At 42.6% G+C, this 19,362-nt stretch overlaps 1 protein-coding gene across 1 annotated transcript in view; it reads left to right on the top strand.

Annotated features, from left to right (window-relative positions):
* Nucleotides 1–19,362, top strand: part of PANK4 (pantothenate kinase 4 (inactive)) — a 107,158-nt gene that overhangs the window by 35,425 nt on the left and 52,371 nt on the right. The window contains exons 5-9 of the mRNA XM_068242777.1: nucleotides 590–682; nucleotides 1,012–1,165; nucleotides 3,649–3,830; nucleotides 12,702–12,783; nucleotides 17,209–17,309. Coding sequence (XP_068098878.1) covers nucleotides 590–682; nucleotides 1,012–1,165; nucleotides 3,649–3,830; nucleotides 12,702–12,783; nucleotides 17,209–17,309 — 612 coding nt within the window. The remainder of the gene's footprint in view (nucleotides 1–589; nucleotides 683–1,011; nucleotides 1,166–3,648; nucleotides 3,831–12,701; nucleotides 12,784–17,208; nucleotides 17,310–19,362) is intronic.

Raw genomic sequence — 19,362 nt, 5'->3', positions numbered from 1 at the left:
AGTGTCTGAGCATAAAATCTTTGGCTTCTAGAAATCATGCAGAACTGTCTCAGATATTAAGAAGGTGCAATTACCCTCTAAAACTGTGTTGTTTCTTGTAGTTGTGTTTTTTTTTTTTTTTTTTTTCAATGCGTAGCTTATCCTCCTCTCCACCCCACAGATCAGTCCCTGATTGGATAGTGCAATCACTGGTGCCTAGCATCCTTAGGATTTGTGTAGAAGTAGTCGATGTTCACCAATGTTGTTAGCTGGTCTTAATGTTATTAATTCAAAAGCACTTAAAAATTCTGTCCTAAAAGCCAAGTATGTTCTACATTACCAGACTCTCTCTAACCATTGAACTGTTTGACAGGCTTGGAGATTGTCTTAAAGAAATTGGTCTCTAATGGTCAAACTTGCTGGCTTGCTTTCAATTGTCATGCCAATTTGTAACTGATTCTTTTGAAGTAATTGTAATGTGTAGTTCTATTCATTTTAGTTTGCACAATCTTAAAACATCACATCCTTCATTGTCTTGTTAGATTTTGTGGTTTACGTTCTATTCTAACATATTCCTTTTTGTGTTTTTTTGTTTTTGTTTTTTTGTCAGGTAGAAACAGAGGACAAGTTTGAGCGAATTGGAGGAAGTTCGATAGGGGGTGGTACTTTTTGGGGACTTGGAGCTTTACTCACAAAAACAAAGGTCAGTTTTGTTTTAGGGTGCCCACAAATGATACAATCATTACTGTGCAATCTTTCCAAGTAGTAGATGGTTAAACTAAGTGACGATACTTTGCATGGATACTTTGGGCAGGCCCTCATATTACGTAAGTGATAAGATTGTAAAATCAAGATTGTATCATAAGTGAGCACCTTCATTCAGATTAAAATGTATTTTGCCGCTTGTTTTTCTAATGATCACATCTGCTCTTTAAAGGCCAATCCAACAAGGAATATCACTGAAAAGTAAAACAAACCTATTAGACGTTCTGAAATGTTTTCAGCTCTTAAATGTCTCTTTATCCACCACAGAGGTTTGATGAATTATTACAACTGGCCTCAAAGGGACAGCACACAAATGTTGACATGCTGGTGAAAGATATATATGGAGGAGCATACCAAATTCTTGGATTAACGGGAGACCTAATTGCCAGCAGTTTTGGCAAATCCGCCACTACAGACAAAGGTATGGGATTTCAGTTATTAATACTTTAAAACGAAAGAAGGTTGGGAGACGAGAAAAACATAATTTCTTGTGCCACACACCTGGCCTGATTTTATTAAAGGGAACTCAGAGTGAGGACTACACAGGCTGCTCTTTCCAGTCCCTTATAAACCATGCCAGTTTCCTGGCTTCCAGGCTTATCTTTTGGCTTTAGTTGTTTTTGAGTCACACACCTGAAACAAGCATGCATGCATACAGTGGACCGGGCTCACATCATCTGATCTGCATGCCCATTCTGGGCCAGTGACTTATACTATTGGAGGCAAAACAATAGTTCTGAAGCCAGGCAACTGACATTGTTTATTAGAGAATGAAGATAGCAGCCTATCCCCTGACTTCAGGTTCCGAGTCTTCTGTAATCCCACGCAATCCCCATTGGGTCATATGTGATCCTCCAAGTCTGGACTGGGTTTTTTTGAAAACATTGTTTGCAATTAGTTGTTAAAGATTGCAACCCTTGGCTCTACCTAATTGCCTATCTGGGAGTTAGCCTCATTATGGTTGATATGGCAAGTCCAGAGAATTGGGGGTAGTTGGGTTTAGATTCTGCAGCAGGCTAATGCAGTGCTGGTTTCCAGTGTTCCTACGTGGGAGTTATATGTCAGCCTCCATATAAATATCTGGCATGTTTTACACACTGCAATGAACTTCCTGACTTTAGGACACACATCTGGGGATCGTGAACCAGAATGCTTGTTGCAAAAGTGCAGAACTAATCCTGCTGATGACTATTAGAGACAGATATACAGGTAGATGCATATCCTAGCTTGTTTTACACACGCATGAGCAGATCACCTATCTCCTGAGATGTTGTTATAGGTCTCACTACTTTCTCTTTCTATAGTTACAGCCAGCCAGTCTTGGGATTTATGGCTTTATAACAATACATCTGCTTTCTAGTCCCATGGGTTTTTCAATGTAGAGCACCCATTTCATTGTATTTTTCCATTGCATAATCACATCTATGTTTGAAATCCGCTCGGTAACTCAAGATCATTTCATGCACTTTTATTGTAGTTTTCTCTCAGAAATTATTTGGTGGTGTATTCACTTGCAATTTACTCCTGAATACATTTTTACCATGAAGGTGAAAAATGTCCACGTTAGGTATAGATTATATTTTTCCATCCAGGACTTGGAACTGTGTGTTCTCAACTTTCTGAGCCTTACTACTTTCCATCCTCCTTCTCAGTCTGTGTCCATGTAAACTGCATCTAGCTTTATCACTCTAGACAAAACATAATGTAAATTTGATCGAATCATAACTGTACTGTAAAAGCAGACCATTTCTACTGCTATAATTTATTTTGGCTGTGTTTAAGGTGTCTTGTTATCTCCCTCTAATGTACCCTTGTACTAGCATGAACTTGGAGAGAGGAAGGGTGATGAGCTCATAGCAGATGTTGGCATCACTTATCTTGTCGGAGAATAGATGTGACTGGCAAGGTTTTTCATTACAGTATAATATCGTTATAGTAAACGCCAAGGTACTGGGAAAGTGGTTTACTATATCAGAAGTTCACTATATCAGAAATTGCCCTAGAAATGGCCCAGCATTCTCTGGTACATTCTCTGCTGCAAAGGAGAAACTTTCTTTGTGCTCCGATCAGAGGTACAGTTCAAGCACTTGCACATTTGGTGGACTACAAGGTTAAGTATACCTTAGGGCTGCATAGCCAGGCTGGAAAAATTGCTGGTACAGTATCCAGGGCTCCTCAAAAATTCTTCCTGAGAGTGTCTCCGATACCTCTGTGGGCAGGACTTGCTGCATGTGTTCTGCATTACTTTCTGCTCACACTTGGCCCAATCATGATGTTTATCTTCATAATGCAGCCAATCATGATAACCTGCATCCTGTGTTTTCATTCACATTATTCCTCCTATTCCCCTGGCTGCTTATTTGTACAGTATTGTATATCTAGTGCTGGTGCCATTCTTCTTCTCATACAAATGTTATCAGGCGTCAACTCACTTGCAACCAGCCTGAAGAGAGCAGCAGACCATGTTTTTCACACTGGCGTATGCCGCATGCACCGACCACTTCTTACTAAATCCAGAGTCAGAATCACTTAGGGGCTAAAAAACATGTTCACTATAACATAAGTTTTATTATATCTGGGTTTGCTATACCAGGTGTTGCTCCCATAGACTTATAATGGAGATTGTCTGTCTGGGACCTGGATAGGTAGTTTACTATACCCAAGTTTATTATAACAAGATTATACTGTACTGCACAACCGATTTGGTCAGAGCCATATCATCTAAGGTTAGTGGGTCATCTAAGTTTCAGTGTTTACTGTGGTTACCAAAGAAAGTGGTGCACTACTGGCAGACCGGGATCTTGCATAATACATTCCAGACCCTTTGCCATAGCTTGTACTTTTAGAAAGGGAATAGATTGAGCCATGTAAGCGCTAATGAATAATATTTCTTATGTATTTTAGAATTCTCCAAAGAAGACATGGCAAAGAGCTTACTGCACATGATCAGCAATGACATTGGCCAGTTGGCATGTCTGTATGCCAAACAGCACAACCTATCTCAGGTCTATTTCGGAGGCTTCTTCATTCGAGGTCATCCGGTCACAATGCACACCATCACCTACAGTATCAACTTCTTCTCTAAGGTGGGAGTAAAAGTACAAGCACAGTACATACAGCCATTTATATGTCCCTTAGCCTTGTTAGTCAGGGGATAGCTTTGACTGGCACTGGGACTGGTTTAAAAATAACAAGCCATAATATAGTGTTAAATGGCATGAATAAGTGATGGCAATGCTTTCATTTACTATTAGAGATATACCGTTGGACTGGAAGATATTTTCTTCTTTTCTTTATGATCAATGATTAGCCACTTTCCGACAGCCGATGGGCGGCGGCAAAGTGGACGCTGAAAGGACCGCAATACGCCATTCGGCGGCGGCTTCTATCTTCTATGAACTCGCCATACTCCTAACGGAATACCTTGGGGTGTCTTCTTTCTAAAATGGGGTCACTTGTGGGGTTCCTATACTGCCCTAGCATTTTAGGGGCCCTAAACCGTTAGTAGTCTGGAAACCAAATGCCTCAAAATGACCTGTGAATAGGACGTTGGGCCCCTTAGCGCACCTAAGCTGCAAAAAAGTGTCACGTGTGGTATCGCCGTACTCGGGAGAAGTAGTATAATGTGTTTTGGAGTGTAGTTGTACACATACCCATGCTGGGTGGGAGAAATATCTCTGTAAATGACAATATTTTAATTTTTATTTTTTTTATTTTTTTTTTACACACAATTGTCCATTTACAAAAAAAATAAAAATACACCCCAAAACACATTATACTACTTCTCCTGAGTATGGCGATACCACATGTGTGACACTTTTTTGCAGCCTAGGTGCGCTAAGGGACCCAACGTCCTATTCACAGGTCATTTTGAGGCATTTGGTTTCTAGACTACTCCTCACGGTTTAGGGCCCCTAAAATTCCAGGACAGTATAGGAACCCCACAAGTGACCCCATTTTAGAAAGAAGACACCCCAAGGTATTCCGTTAGTTGTATGGTGAGTTCATAGGAGATTTTATTTTTTTTGTCACAAGTTAGTGGAAAATGACACTTTGTGAAAAAAAAAAAAATCAATTTCCGCTAACTTGTGACAAAAAATAAAATCTTCTATGAACTCGCCATACTCCTAATGGAATACCTTGGGGTGTCTTCTTTCTAAAATGGGGTCACTTGTGGGGTTCAAATACTGCCCTGGCATTTTAGGGGCCCTAAACCGTGAGGAGTAGTCTAGAAACCAAATGCTTCAAAATGACCTGTGAAATCCTAAAGGTACTCATTGGACTTTGGGCCCCTCAGCGCACCTAGGCTGCAAAAAAGTGTCACACATGTGGTATCGCCATACTCAGGAGAAGTAGTATAATGTGTTTTGGGGTGTATTTTTACACATACCCATGCTGGGTGGGAGAAATATCTCTGTAAATGGACAATTGTGTGTAAAAAAAAAAAAAAATCTAAAAATTTTAATTTACAGAGATCTTTCTCCCACCCAGCATGGGTATGCGTAAAAATACACCCCAAAACACATTATTTTATTTCTCCTGAGTATGGCGATACCATATTTGTGACCCCTTTTTGCAGCCTATGTGCGCTAAGGGGCCCAATGTCCTATGAGCACCTTGAGGCTTTAAGCCTCATCTACACGCGTAGATGAGGCTCCAATCCGGCGGTTTGATTAGCCCGTGCGTGCGCAGGATTCGATACCCGCTCGTCCCCGCGCCGCTCATCTTCCGCTCGATTCTCTGCCATTGACCCCTCGCGGGGAACGAGCAGGGAATCGGCGGTAGCAAGATCCGACCTGTCGGATCTTATCAATCGAGCCGCATCAGTGGCTCGATTGATTAGCCACATCGCCGCCTCATCTATGCATGTAGATGAGGCTTTACAGGGGTGCTTACAATTTGGCACCCCCCAAAATGCCAGGACAGTAAACACACCCCACAAATGACCCCATTTTGGAAAGTAGACACCCCAAGGTATTCAGAGAGGGGCATGGTGAGTCCGTGGCAGATTTCCTTTTTTTTTTTTTTTGCCACAAGTTAGCAGAAATGGAAACTTTTTTTTTTGTTGTTGTTGTTTTGTTTTGTTTTATTTTTGTTTCAAAGTGTCATTTTCCGCTAACTTGTGACAAAAAAATGAAATCTTCTATGAACTCACCATGCCTCTCAGTGAATACTTTGGGATGTCTTCTTTCCAAAATGGGGTCATTTGGGGGTATTTATACTATCCTGGAATTCTAGCACCTCATGAAACATGACAGGTGGTCAGAAAAGTCAGAGATGCTTCAAAATGGGAAAAATCACTTTTGGCACCATAGTTTGTAAACACTATAACTTTTACCCAAACCAATAAATATACACTTATTGGATTTTTTTTTATCAAAGACACAAGAATACATTTGGACAAAATGTATTTAGAAATTTTACTTTATTTGAAAAATGTCAGCACAGAAAGTTAAAAAAATCATTTTTTTGACAAAATTCATGTGTTTTTTTGATGAATATAATACAAACTAAAAATCACAGCAGCAATCAAATAGCACCAAAAGAAAGCTGTATTAGTGACAAGAAAAGGAGGGAAAATTCATTTAGATGGTAGGTTGTATGACCGAGCAATAAACCGTGAAAGCTGCAGTGGTCTGAATGGAAAAAAAGGCTCTGGTCCTTAAAGGGATACTGTAGGGGGTCGGGGGAAAATGAGCTGAACTTACCCGGGGCTTCTAATGGTCCCCCGCAGACATCCTGTGTTGGCGCAGCCACTCCCCAATGCTCCGGCCCCGCCTCCGGTTCACTTCTGGAATTTCTGACTTTAAAGTCAGAGAACCACTGCGCCTGCGTTGCCGTGTCCTCGCTCCCGCTGATGTCACCAGGAGTGTACTGCGCAGACACAGACCATACTGGGCCTGCGCTGTGCGCTCTTGATGACATCAGCGGGATCGAGGACACGGCAACGCAGGCGCAGTGGTTCTCTGACTTTAAAGTCAGAAATTCCAGAAGTGAACCGGAGGCGGGGCCGGGGCATCGGTGAGCGGCTGCGCGGGCACAGGATGTCTGCGGGGGACCATTAGAAGCCCCGGGTAAGTTCAGCTCATTTTCCCCCGACCCCCCTACAGTATCCCTTTAAAGAGACACTGAAGCGAAAAAAAAATATATGATATAATGAATTGGTTGTGTACTATGAATAATTTCTAGAAGATTAGCAGCAAAGAAAATATTCTCATACTTTTATTTTCAGGTATATAGTGTTTTTTCTAACATTGCACTATTCTATAATATGTGCAGATTACACAACACTCAGCATTCAAAATGATTCTTTCAGAGCAGTCTGTGAAGTAATGAACTCTCCTCTAGCAGAGAAAAAGTAAACAGTTTACTTACAGTTGAGATAATAAAAGTCAGATAACCGCCCTCTCCACGACTAACTTAGTCGGAGAGCTTAATGGCTTGTTTGCATAGAGATAACAACTGGAGTTTCTCAACTCTTCCTGTACTGGAAACAATTAGACTGATGTATCTGATCTTAATGTTTTATTTCTTAGCTGTACTACACATACAAATCATAATATCATATTTTTTTTTTTCGCTTCAGTGTCTCTTTAAGGGGTAGAAAGACTGTGGTCCTCAAGTGGTTAACCCACAAAACCTTATCTAAAGATGCCCTCTGATATCTGAAGATGGTTCAGATCCATTCTAAGATATCTGTAAAAGGAAATGAAGTAGCTCACTCTGGCAAACAATTTTTTACTCCCCGGTTGGAAATATAGTAGTGATCAGTGTGCCACCTTTTCCAAAATTTGATTGACGATTGGTCAAACCAGTGATCTGCAAACTTGGCTCTCCAGCTGTCAAGGAAATACAAGTCCCACAACGCAATTGCCCTTATGAATCATGACTGTGGCTGTCAGACTCCTGCAATGCATTGTGGGACTTTCAGCTGTAGTTCCTTAACAGCTGGAGAGCCAAGTTTGCAGATCACTGGATTAAACTATTGCAATGCTTTCCCAGCATTTTGTGGTTTCATGCAGTACAAAGCTATGCAGCTATTAACTTCTCCTAAAGACTCGCTGCTCCCAGTCACACTTTAAATCTGCCAGAAATACTGACCTGTGTGGCCACCTTTAGAACACAGTAAGGGCCTGTATCAGCTAGCCACCGCACGCGGCTGCACTTCCGGGTCTGCAGGTACGCAGATGAATCTCAGAAGCCGTGCCATGCACGGCTATGGGATTTGCGGCTTCCCGCATGGAAACTGGGCAATGCCGGCCGAATCGCTAGGGCAAGCGATTCGGCCGGTGGCGTCGTTATTTCCTATGGCAGAGTTTCCCTAAGCGATTTGCCTGCATGGAAACTCTGCAGAGTCTGCCCATTTCCGCGCTAGTGGAAACAGGCCCTAACTCAACACACAGGAACACTCAAATGGGGCCAGCTTATATGAGATACAAAGAATGGCCTAGTGCACACCAGAGCAGTTCTGCTGCGGTTTGCGATGTGCTTGCGGGTGCGGATCCGCTAGGGTAATGTATTTCAATGGGCTGGTGCACACCAGAGCGGGAGGCGTTTTGCAGAAACGCATACTCCCGGGCTGCTGCAGATTTTGGATTGCGTATGCGTTTCTGCCTCAATGTTAAGTATAGGAAAAACGCAAACCGCTCTGAAAAACGGCACTTCAGAGCGTTTTTTTGTTACAGTAGCTGTTCAGTAACGGCTTTACTGTAACAATACATGAAATCTACTACACCAAAAAAGCTTCACAAAACCGCAAAATGCTAGGTGAAACGCTACAGAAAAAGAAGAAAAAGCTTTTCAAAATCTGCTAGCATTTTGCGGATCTGCTAGCGGTTTTTGGTGTGCACCAGGCCAATGTGTTTGAAAAGTTGGTGTAATGCACAAAGGTGGTTAGCAGGCCTCAACAATGTCTCAATTGCCTCGGAGAGCCCAAACCACTGGCTGGAGGTCCACCAAGCCTGAAAACTGTGATGCATGCAACAAATCTAGTTCACATTCAACCCTTAGGCCACTTAGGCCACATACACACATCAGACCATAGTCTTTTGAAAATGAAAGATCACAGACCAATTTTACCCCCTCCCATGTAGTATGAGAGCCATACCTACACAGTCTTTTCTATGGAGCTAAACTCCCCATCAGAAAAAAATCTTTGCAAGATGCTGCACACAAACATGCTGTACACACTCAAAAGATCTGGTAGCTGCAAAAGATCTGTTCCTGCCAAAAATCCATTCCTGCAAATTGCAATGATAGTCTATGAGATCTGCAGATCATCATACACACATGATTTAACTGACATTCATCTGCAGATCAGATCCACCAGGATGGATTTTCAGATCTGCGGATGATTGCTTGATCTGCAGATGAATGTCAGTTAAATCGTGTGTATGATGATCTGCAGATCTCATAGACTATCATTGCAATTTGCAGGAATGGATTTTTGGCAGAAACAGATCTTTTGCAGATACTGATCTTTTGTGTCTGTACAGCATCTGTGTGTGCAGCATCTTGCAAAGATTTTTTTCTGATGTGGAGTTCAGCTCCATAGAAAACACTGTGTAGAGTATGGCTCTCATACTACATGAAGGGTGGTAAGATTGGTCTGTGATCTTTCATTTTCCAAAGACTATAGTCTGATGTGTGTATGAGCCTTTAGACACATCAGACCACAGTCTTTTGAAAATGAAAGATCACAGACCAATTTTACCCCCTTCCATGTAGTATGAGAGCCATACCTTCTCAGTCTTTTCTATGGAGCTGAACTCTCCATCACAAAAAATCTTTGCAAGATGCTGCACACACAGATGCTGTACAGACACAAAAGATCAGTATCTGCAAAAGATCCGTTACTGCCAAAGATCCATTCCTGCAAATTGCATTCATAGTCTATGAGATCTGCAGATCATCATACACACCTTGTTTAACTGACATTCATCTGCAGATCAGACAATCATCTGCAGATCTAAAAATCCATTCAGGTGGATCTGATCTGCAGATGAATGTCTGTTAAATAAGGTGTGTATGAGGATCTGCAGATATCATAGACTATGAATGCATTTTGCAGGAACAGATCTTTTGCAGATACCGATCTTTTGAATGTCTACAGCATCTTTGTGTGCAGATTCTTGCAAAGATTTCTGTCTGATGGGGAGTTCAGCTCCATAGAATAGACTGTGTAGTTATGGCTCTCATACTACGTGGAAGGGGGTAAAATTGGTCTGTGATCTTTCATTTTCCAAAGACTATGGTCTGATGTGTGTATGAGCCTTTAAAGTAGTGCACAGTGCACCAGACAGCAGACAGAGATTAGAGGTGACAATGCTGGACATTTTGTTGTCTTGCAATCTCCCTACAACATAATGCCTTTAAAGGACTTACGAGGCCAGGAATTCAGAAAAAAAAAAAAAAGTTAGCTACCTGCTTCAGCTTGTCAGGCACGGAGGACGCCGCCCGCGCCCTCTGTGCCGTTCCGCCGGGTCCCCGCCGCTCACTAGCCCCCCTAACGGTCCCCGACTGCGCGGCCCGGGTCGAGCTCTCCAGCCTGTACAAACATGGCGGCCGGTGCTGCCCGCGGCTGCGCAGTACGCATAGCCGCGAGTGCGGCTGCGCAGCTCTAAGGCCAAACCCCCCGATCCACGTAACAGTAGCGTGGATCGGGGGTTGGCCTTAGAGCTGCGCAGCCGCTCTCGCGGCTATGCGTACTGCGCAGCCGCGGCCAGCTCCGGCCGCCATGTTTGTACAGGCTGGAGAGCCCGACCCGGGCCGCGCGGTCGGGGACCGTTAAGGGGGCTAGTGAGCGGCGGGGACCCGGCGGAACGGCACGGAGGGCGCGGACGGCGTCCTCCGTGCCTGGCAAGCTGAAGCAGGTAGTTAACTTTTTTTTTTTCTGATTTCCTGGCCTCGTAAGTCCTTTAAAGAGAAACTGTAGTGAAAATAACAATGAATAAAATAGCTTATTTTTTTGCAATATTCATTTATAGATTTAGTCTTTCCATTGTAAAATATTTCCTCTTCCTGATTTACATTTATCACTAGTGGTTACCTATTTAGTTCTGCTAGGTGATCTGTGCAGAATGTTCATTACTGAGTGTCCTATGCTCAAAGGGAGATGTTGCTTGCTTGGCAGTTGGAAAAAGCCATAATTTCCCACAATGCAACAAGGTTCACAGACAGCAAATTGCCAAGACCAGGTCATGACCTCACACTGTAGGAAGGGTTTCACCACAATATCAGCCATACAGAGCCCCGCCTGATGATCTATTCAAGAAAAGGTAAAGATTTCTCTTGGGAAAGAGGGTATCAGCTACTGATTGGAATGAAGTTCAATCCTTGGTTAAAGTTCCTCTTTAAATGCCTTTTGCTGCAAATGGATTGCATGTATCCAATAGCAAGAACAACAAATGGGAAGGTGATGCAGAGTCAGTCTAAACATGTTTGGGCAAGTGGACTTTATTTAAATGAACCGTGCTCTTCTGTGGTTATCCTTGCCAACAGAATTATTGCAATATCTAGTAAGCCAACTGCAAATGGTTTATACTAATATTTGATGCTACCATGGTGCATTGTGCAATGTTTTTACACTCCCTTTTTCTAACCACTGAGGCAAAGTCGGCAAGTATGTTAGTATCGATAAAATAACTTTGTTGCAGGATGTGGTTTTCTTTTATCCAGTATGGGTGAATATACAGACTCTGTGCAGTGCCATTCCCTTCCTGTGCACGGGTTTCTGTTTTTCAATAAAAGTTACTGTAAGTTTCAGTAAAAAAAAAGTTGATTTTTAACTTTTTTTTTTTTTTTTTAATTCAGTGAAAGAGGTGCTTTATATTAGAGCTCTGGGCAAGAACAAACAGTCTTATGAGGCCTTTGTAGTAATTTCAGTTGCAGTCCAAATGGGGATGGGCGCCCTCTACATCTTTAGCCAGCATGCTCTTCCTCTCCTGACAACCACAACCTCCCACACAGTGTGACCAGGCAATCCGCACATATGGCCATCATCCCCTCACTAACATTGTTGCTTTCTCCACCTTTACCACCAGAACTGAATACATGCTTTGAAAATGTCACTGTGGTGGCCTCTGATAGCTCCCTTGCAAGAGGCATTTGCCTAAAATGTATTCTGCTGTTTTACTGTGATTAAAGAAACTCCTGAACACCAAAATTGGCAAGTTGTTAAAGTAGAAATTTCTAATCTTCCTTATGTGACCCATATCAAATGCTGGGAATATGCGCTGGTGTGAACTAACTCCACCACTGTAGATTCTTCTTTCACATAACATTTTTTTTTCCATTCAGGTTTGTTGCGAACAGCCAGGAAAATGGCTGTTAATGACCCCTAATATGTCAGACTTGTAGCAGCAACTTCTCTTTATCAAGATCTAGGACAGCTACTGCTAATGTTGGGCAATGAGCCTGTGCCTATGGTGTGCCAAGAGCTTATAGCACAACTGAACTGAGAGGGATATGAAGGCTGATATATTTCCTTTTAACAATACCAGTGGACTGGCAGTCTTGCTGATCTCTTTGGATGCATCAGTTGTCAGAAAACCTAATCTGCATGCTTGTTCAAGGTTTATGGCTAAAAGTATTATAGGCAAAGGATCAGCAGGACAGTCAGGCAAACTGTATTGTTAAAATTAGAAAATTAATATGTCAGCCTCCACATCCCTCTCACTTCCTTCAGGTGTGAATTAAAGCTCAGTTGACCTGTGCTGTAGATGCCACCATCTGTAGCTTTTTACATATTTGTTTTTCTGTTTTAGCCTCCAGTTAAAGGAACTCCAGACAAACCGTTCTACTTTAGATTTGGATAGAGTAAGATCTGGGGAACGTTTTTACTTCGGTGTGTGTTGGAGTTGAATTACAATCCATTCCTGTTCTGTGTGAGCCTGTCAGTTCGTTTTAGAATGCTCTTGCTTTGCTCTTTACACTTCCCTTCATTTGTTTCATTATAGGGAGAAGTCCAAGCACTTTTTCTCAGGCATGAAGGCTACCTTGGGGCAATTGGGGCATTTTTGAAAGGAGCTGAAGAAGATAGTAAGTATGGATTAAAAAAAATTGATGTTCTGGGACTAGAATTGGTCTACCCAAATAGTAGCTGCTGGTCTGTTTAAATAAATCATTAGATGAGAAATCTAGATGTTGCTATTGCCAATTACATAAAAGATTCTTGTATATAGGCTGTTCCTCTGCTTGTAATACCTTGGTTCACTGGCTTAGAATGTGTATGTAGGATCCGATTCCTCTGGTTGTACGCTTATAGTAGGTGTGCGATTGGGATGCCACTAAAGCTAAAAACAGGCAAATGGCTATTCCAAAACTTTTCAAAATGGCAATCCCTGTATAGATCATCCATTGCATGTGCTCTTTCATTGAAAATTGCTTCAAAACATATTTCAGTGCTCAACAAGACGTCTTTTTGTAATTAAATGTGTCCGAGCATCTTTCAATTTATCCCAGTTGTCAGTCTGTTAGGAAGTGTGTTAAATAACCATGATTCACATTTGATTTGTTGACATGTAAGCACGCTGAGAAATGGTTTGCTTTTAACACCTGCAATTTCTAGATCTGAACGTCATAGATAGCCTTTTCCCTCAGCTAGTTACTGTAAATAACAATTCTCTTGTACACTAATGGTTAGAACTTATTCACTTGGCGTCTGTAAGGAAGTTCTACAGGTACTAAACAAGAAGTGAAATCTGCTCTACCTCCGGAACAGGGTCAGTGCAGGAACCAGGTGACTCGGCCTCAAACCAGCAGAAATAAGGAAATGTGGTTCAGAAGTGTCCTATAAAAATAGAAAGCCTTTATTGAATCAGATAAAACCAGTCACAGGTAGCTAACATGTTTCAGACGCACAATGGTCCTTAGTCAAACTAAGTCCTATGACTAAAGGTACGTACACACGTCTGATATTTCTGAGCGACTTGTCGTTCAAACCTGTCATTTGAACGACAGTTGGAGGTGTGTACGTTCGATCGCTAGACTGATGACAGCAGTTTTGACTGATTCGCTCGGCGGATCCGTGTACTGTCATTCAAACGACAGTTAGGTCCGTACAGGTGTACAAACAACTTGTTGTTTGAAAGTCTATTACTTTGACACTAATAGACTTTCAAACGACAAGTCATTTGATCAGTCTTTAGATCCGTTCCATTGTTCTACCCATGATCAAGACACGAGAAAAAACAAGCATGCATAGTAAAGCAATCAAATATTGCTATCAAGAAAAATATATATGTATATGTGGGGGGGGAAGTAGGTTGTTAAACCTAAAAATGAACTAATTAAACAAAAAGAAAAAACCCCTATATAACCATATATTTCAACAAGCGCAGGCAGAAATCGATGCAAGACAAAAACGGGTGGTTTGTGAAAAAGTTTATTGAACCAACTACCGTATATACTCGCATATAAGCCGACCCGCATATAAGCCGACCCCTCCCCCCTTTTACTTAACAAACCAGTAAAAAATGATTGACCCCCATATAAGCCGGGGGTAGGAAATGCTGGCCGCCTTATTCCCCTAGTGTGTCCCAGTATCGCTAGTATAGTGCCCAGTATAGCTAGTATAGTGCCCCAGTACAGCTAGTATAGTGCCCCAGTACAGCTAGTATAGTGCCCCAGTACAGCTAGTATAGTGCCCAGTATAGCTAGTATAGTGCCCCAGTATAGCTAGTATAGTGCCCCAGTATAGCTAGTATAGTGTCCATTATAGCTAGTATAGTGCCCAGTGTAGCTAGTATAGTGCCCCAGTATAGCTAGTATAGTGCCCCAGTATAGCTAGTATAGTGCCCAGTATAGCTAGTATAGTGCCCAGTATAGCTAGTATAGTGCCCAGTGCAGCTAGTATAGTGCCCCAGTATAGCTAGTATAGTGCCCAGTATAGCTAGTATAGTGCCCATTATAGCTAGTATAGTGCCCATTATAGCTAGTATAGTGCCCCAGTATAGCTAGTATAGTGCCCCAGTATAGCTAGTATAGTGCCCCAGTATAGCTAGAATAGTGCCCCAGTATCGCTAGTATAGTGCCCCAGTATCGCTAGTATAGTGCCCCAGTATCGCTAGGTAGTGCCCCAGTGCCCCCCCGCCTCCCCTCTCCCCCGCGGCCGCCGCTGCTTTTACCTTAGCAGGCGCCGCTTCTTCTATTCCCCTCCTCTCTGGCTCCGTAGGACAGCAGCACTCTTCACGGTGGCTGCTGTGATCAGACAGGAAGCAGCGAAGAGCGCGGCTTCCTGTAGTGGCGGTTGCTATGGGAACCGCTCTCTCTCTCTACTGCAGCCGCCGTGAAGAGCGCTGCAGTGATTTACGGAGCCGGACAGGAGGGGAATAGAAGAAGCGGCGCCGGGCAGGTAATTGCAGCGGCGGCCACGGGGGGCGGGGGGGGGGGGCGGGGTGACAGTGCGGGGGGCTCGGACCACCATCACCAGCACCAGACTCGCATACAAGCCGACCCCCCCAACTTTTGACCCCCTTTTTGGGGGTCAAAAATTCGGCTTGTATGCGAGTATATACGGTACACATAATTAAAAACATTTAAAAACAAGGCCAGCCATCAACTCAGCCACAAGAGGCCCCAAATAATATTATGTAAACAAAGTAGCACCAATCATATAATAAAATTCGACTTATGAGATCAGAAATGTAGTGTATCCTCCAACACTGCAAAAATGTAATTGATTACCTCATATTATTGTACTTCTAACAGGCATGTTAGCCAGTTCACCTGTTGACATAGGGCACTTATTTGTGTTATATATTATGTAGCTTACTGTTAATATTGTGTCCCCATTTTCCCCCTTCCCTATATTTATACCTACCTCTTTTTGAGGTTATATTCACTAATTATCAATTGCACTAAGCACTTTTCAGAGACTCTCTGTATTCGGGGTATATTTATTAATTGAATTTGTGTGTCCTCCCACTTATCTGCAATACAGTGTCCTTTTCTATATACCTCTATTAAGAAATTTGTCTAATTTTTGGAATGACACTGGTGAGGTAATCAATTACATTTTTGCAGTGTTGGAGGATACACGACATTTCTGATCTCATAAGTCGAATTTTATTATATGATTGGTGCTACTTTGTTTACATAATAATATTTGGGGCCTCTTGTGGCTGAGTTGATGGCTGGCCTTGTTTTTAAATGTTTTTAATTATGTGTAGTTGGTTCAATAAACTTTTTCACAGACCACCCGTTTTTGTCTTCCATTGTTCTACCCAGTCCATTGACCAGTCAAACGACATTTAAATTAGCTGTAATTAGCATTTCAAACGTTTTGTCGTCAGTGTGTACAAGGAGCCTGAACGACTTTTTGTTTGACAAGTTTGAACAACAATTGGGCATAAAATCAGACGTGTTTACACACCTTAAGGACCATGGTGTGTCTGAGATAAAACCAGTCACAATGGTTAGCTGACAGGTTTCATTCAATAAAGGCTTGCAATTTTTATGGGACACTGTATGGAACCACTTCCTTATCTCTGCTGGTTTGAACTATTTGGGTAAAAGAGGTGCCCTGGTGTATGATAAAAGCATTTAAGAACAGTTTAAAAACGACAAGGAAGTGAGGTAGCTTACCTCAATAACGAAAAAATCTTTGTAGTAACAAAAGATTTTTATTAGTGATAGCACAGCCTGTGCACAACAAAGATATTTTTTTTTCATCATTGAGGTAAGCTACCTCATTTCCTTGTCATTTTTAAACTATTCTTAAATGCTTTTATCATACACCAGGGCACCTCTTTTACCCAAATAGTGCTAATCATACCCCCACACGCCACCCATCTGAGGGGTGGAAGCAGAGCATCCGTGGTTTACCACGGTCAGGATCTGCTTCCTGTGTTTCTTCAAGGAGAGCGACCACACCCAGGTCCCCGGTGACCTCCCCGAGTGGAGTCGGGTTAATTGTCTCCACCTGCTTCTCGTGGTCGGTTGCCCCTCTGCAACCTACCTTTGTGAGTAGTTCTTATTACCATTTTTCATTTATCCACTTGCTGTGACATACTACACCATTGGGCTCCCTTTTTGTCACCTGTGCCTTTTTTCTAGAGGGTGCTTTGACACCCACACTCCAACACTGCTGGTTTGAAGTACTACTTCTGTTGCATTTTCTGCTACTTGTTGAACTGCTGACCCAGAGTGAGTATGCAAATCAGATGTTATGACACCGGTGACTGCCTGCTTGCTCCAGGTTTATAAATGCAGGAAATCATCATGACAGCTGTAATATGATTGAAACAGAGAGACGTTGTATGCTGCAATTGGTATGAAGCCAGCTTTAGCTTATCAGTGTGGGCGGAGTACCATATGTATATTTCTTATGGTTTCTTTGGCTTTCAAGGCAGCCTCTTATGTTTAAATTTGTCTATGCTTTATCGTGCCAGCCACTTCATTGCTGCAGAGTCTTCATGAGCAAGTGACATTCTCTGTTTTGTTTTTTTCCTCCTGTACCTCTAGATCCTAATATGTACAGCTGGGAAGAGAATTATGCTGGCAGCTCTGGCCTTATGAGCACTTCACCAGATGTCTTCCCCATGCAGCGGTCACGGAGTGGGACGGTAAGTCTCGAAGATGACTTCTTAGAAATAAGATTAGACAAAGTTAACCAAAGTATGTCAACAGGAATAAGAGGGGCTTAACCACTTCAGGATCACAGTTTTTTTTTTTTTCCTCATATAAACCAAAACAATTTTCACATTTCAGCGCTTCTCCCATTCATTCAAGGATAACTTTGTTACTTATCAGTCACACTAAAATTATTTTATATAAGTGTATAATGGTATATTTGGGTGTATTTTTTTTAATTTTTTGGCCACAAGATGGTGCTACACTAACTGTTCTATTAACCTCCCTGGCGGTTAATTTTTTTTTTTTTGTTTCATGTAAAGCTACCAGAGTGGTAGCTACATGAAACACCACTAGAGGGCGCATGTGTCCCTCTAGTGCGATCGTCGCCAGCACTAATGGCAAACAGGGGAGCGCGTATATAACGCGTTCCCCTGTTTGGCTTCTCCTGTCGCCATGGCGACGATCGGAATGACGTCATGGACGTCAGCCGACGTCGTGACGTCAGGCGCACCCGATCCAGCCCATAGCGCTGCCCGGAACTCATTGGTCCGGGCAGCGCAGGGCTCTGGCGGGGGGGGCCCTCTTTCGCCGCTGCGTGCGGGCGATCGCCGCAGAGTGGCGGCGATCAAGCTGTGCGCGCGGCTAGCAAAGTGCTGGCTGCGCGCACAGCACTTTGAATGGGCCAAATCGCCCCACCAGGGCCGGAGAAATCCTCCTGCGCGGCATAGCCCGAGCTCAGCTCGGGCTTACCGCCAGGGAGGTTAATAGAAATACAGAAGCATGGTTTTGTTTTTTTGTTTCTTTTACTTGCTTTTGAGAGCTTGCTGGTTGGAACGTTCTGAGTCATCATGGGCACAATGATCAGGGTTGGGAACAGCTGATTCTCATAACCCGATCACAGAAGGAGGGCATTGCGATGGTGAAGTGAATGGAAAAGGCGTGGGGATCGTGGACGCAGCGGTAAGTAAACAATACGCATAGCTACGCCCCTGATTCGCAAGTGAAGTATACAGGGGAGTAAGATTATGCATAGCAAGGATACTGAAGTAGTTAAAGCACATCTGAACTGAATATTAAAAGTCAAAATGAACATACACACATTATACTTGCTTCCTGTGTAGTCTATTCATCAATCTTTCTCCTCTCCTGCATACTGTTTGTTCATGGTGAACAATCGAATTCTCCATCCTCCATTTTGAAAATCCCACTTCAGCCTTAGGGCAACATGCACATTACCTTGCTCATCAGTTGTCCTTTTAGTTATAACTGACAGGAACTTCTATAGTCTTCTAGTTCTGACGAAATCTTGTCAGGACTGGAAGGAATTGTAGTAAGAAGAAAATGGTGAGCAGCTTAGAGGAACTGACGGCGAGGTAAGTATTTAATATTGGAGGGTATATCATGTGTTTATTTTAAATAACTTTACTCGGTGCTGGTTCACTTTAACTAGGAGTCTGGGCTTACATTTTGCATTTCCTCTAACCTCATTACATACCGTTGCTGCTGCCCCATTCGTATGATCTATAATCAACATTAGTGTTAGTGGGGATCTAATTCAAACAATGTATTTGGCACTATTGCTCTGAGCCCTTGATGTAGGTCTTCAATCCATTTCCTCCTCCAGTCCAAAGACTTCTCCCACACTTCCTATTTCTGATGGAGCGAAAACCTTGTTTTTCAATATGAAACACTCTGCTGAGTTGCTTTGTAACGCAGTGGACAGTAGATGTGTAAAGAGTTCATACTTTCACATGGATCCCCTCATCCATGTCTGCTGCGGCTCAGTCTGCAGCGTAGGAGTACTACACAACATGGTTTTATGTTGGATGCATTGTCATGACAGGAAATGCACAACACCGGAGATAACTGTGTTGTACTGAATGTAAAAATTAGCATACATCTGAACCAGCTGTAAGAAAAAGGTTTATGGGTAAATTATTGCTGTCAGATTTGTTTATTTTTTCCATTACCCCACACTGAGAGACCATGAAACTGTCATTGTGTTCACTGTGTTCACTGTGTTTATTTCACACAGACAACTAG

Source organism: Hyperolius riggenbachi, chromosome 6 (genome assembly GCF_040937935.1).
Source record: "Hyperolius riggenbachi isolate aHypRig1 chromosome 6, aHypRig1.pri, whole genome shotgun sequence".
Lineage (NCBI taxonomy): Eukaryota > Metazoa > Chordata > Amphibia > Anura > Hyperoliidae > Hyperolius > Hyperolius riggenbachi.
This window is presented reverse-complemented; position numbering and strand designations above follow the sequence as displayed.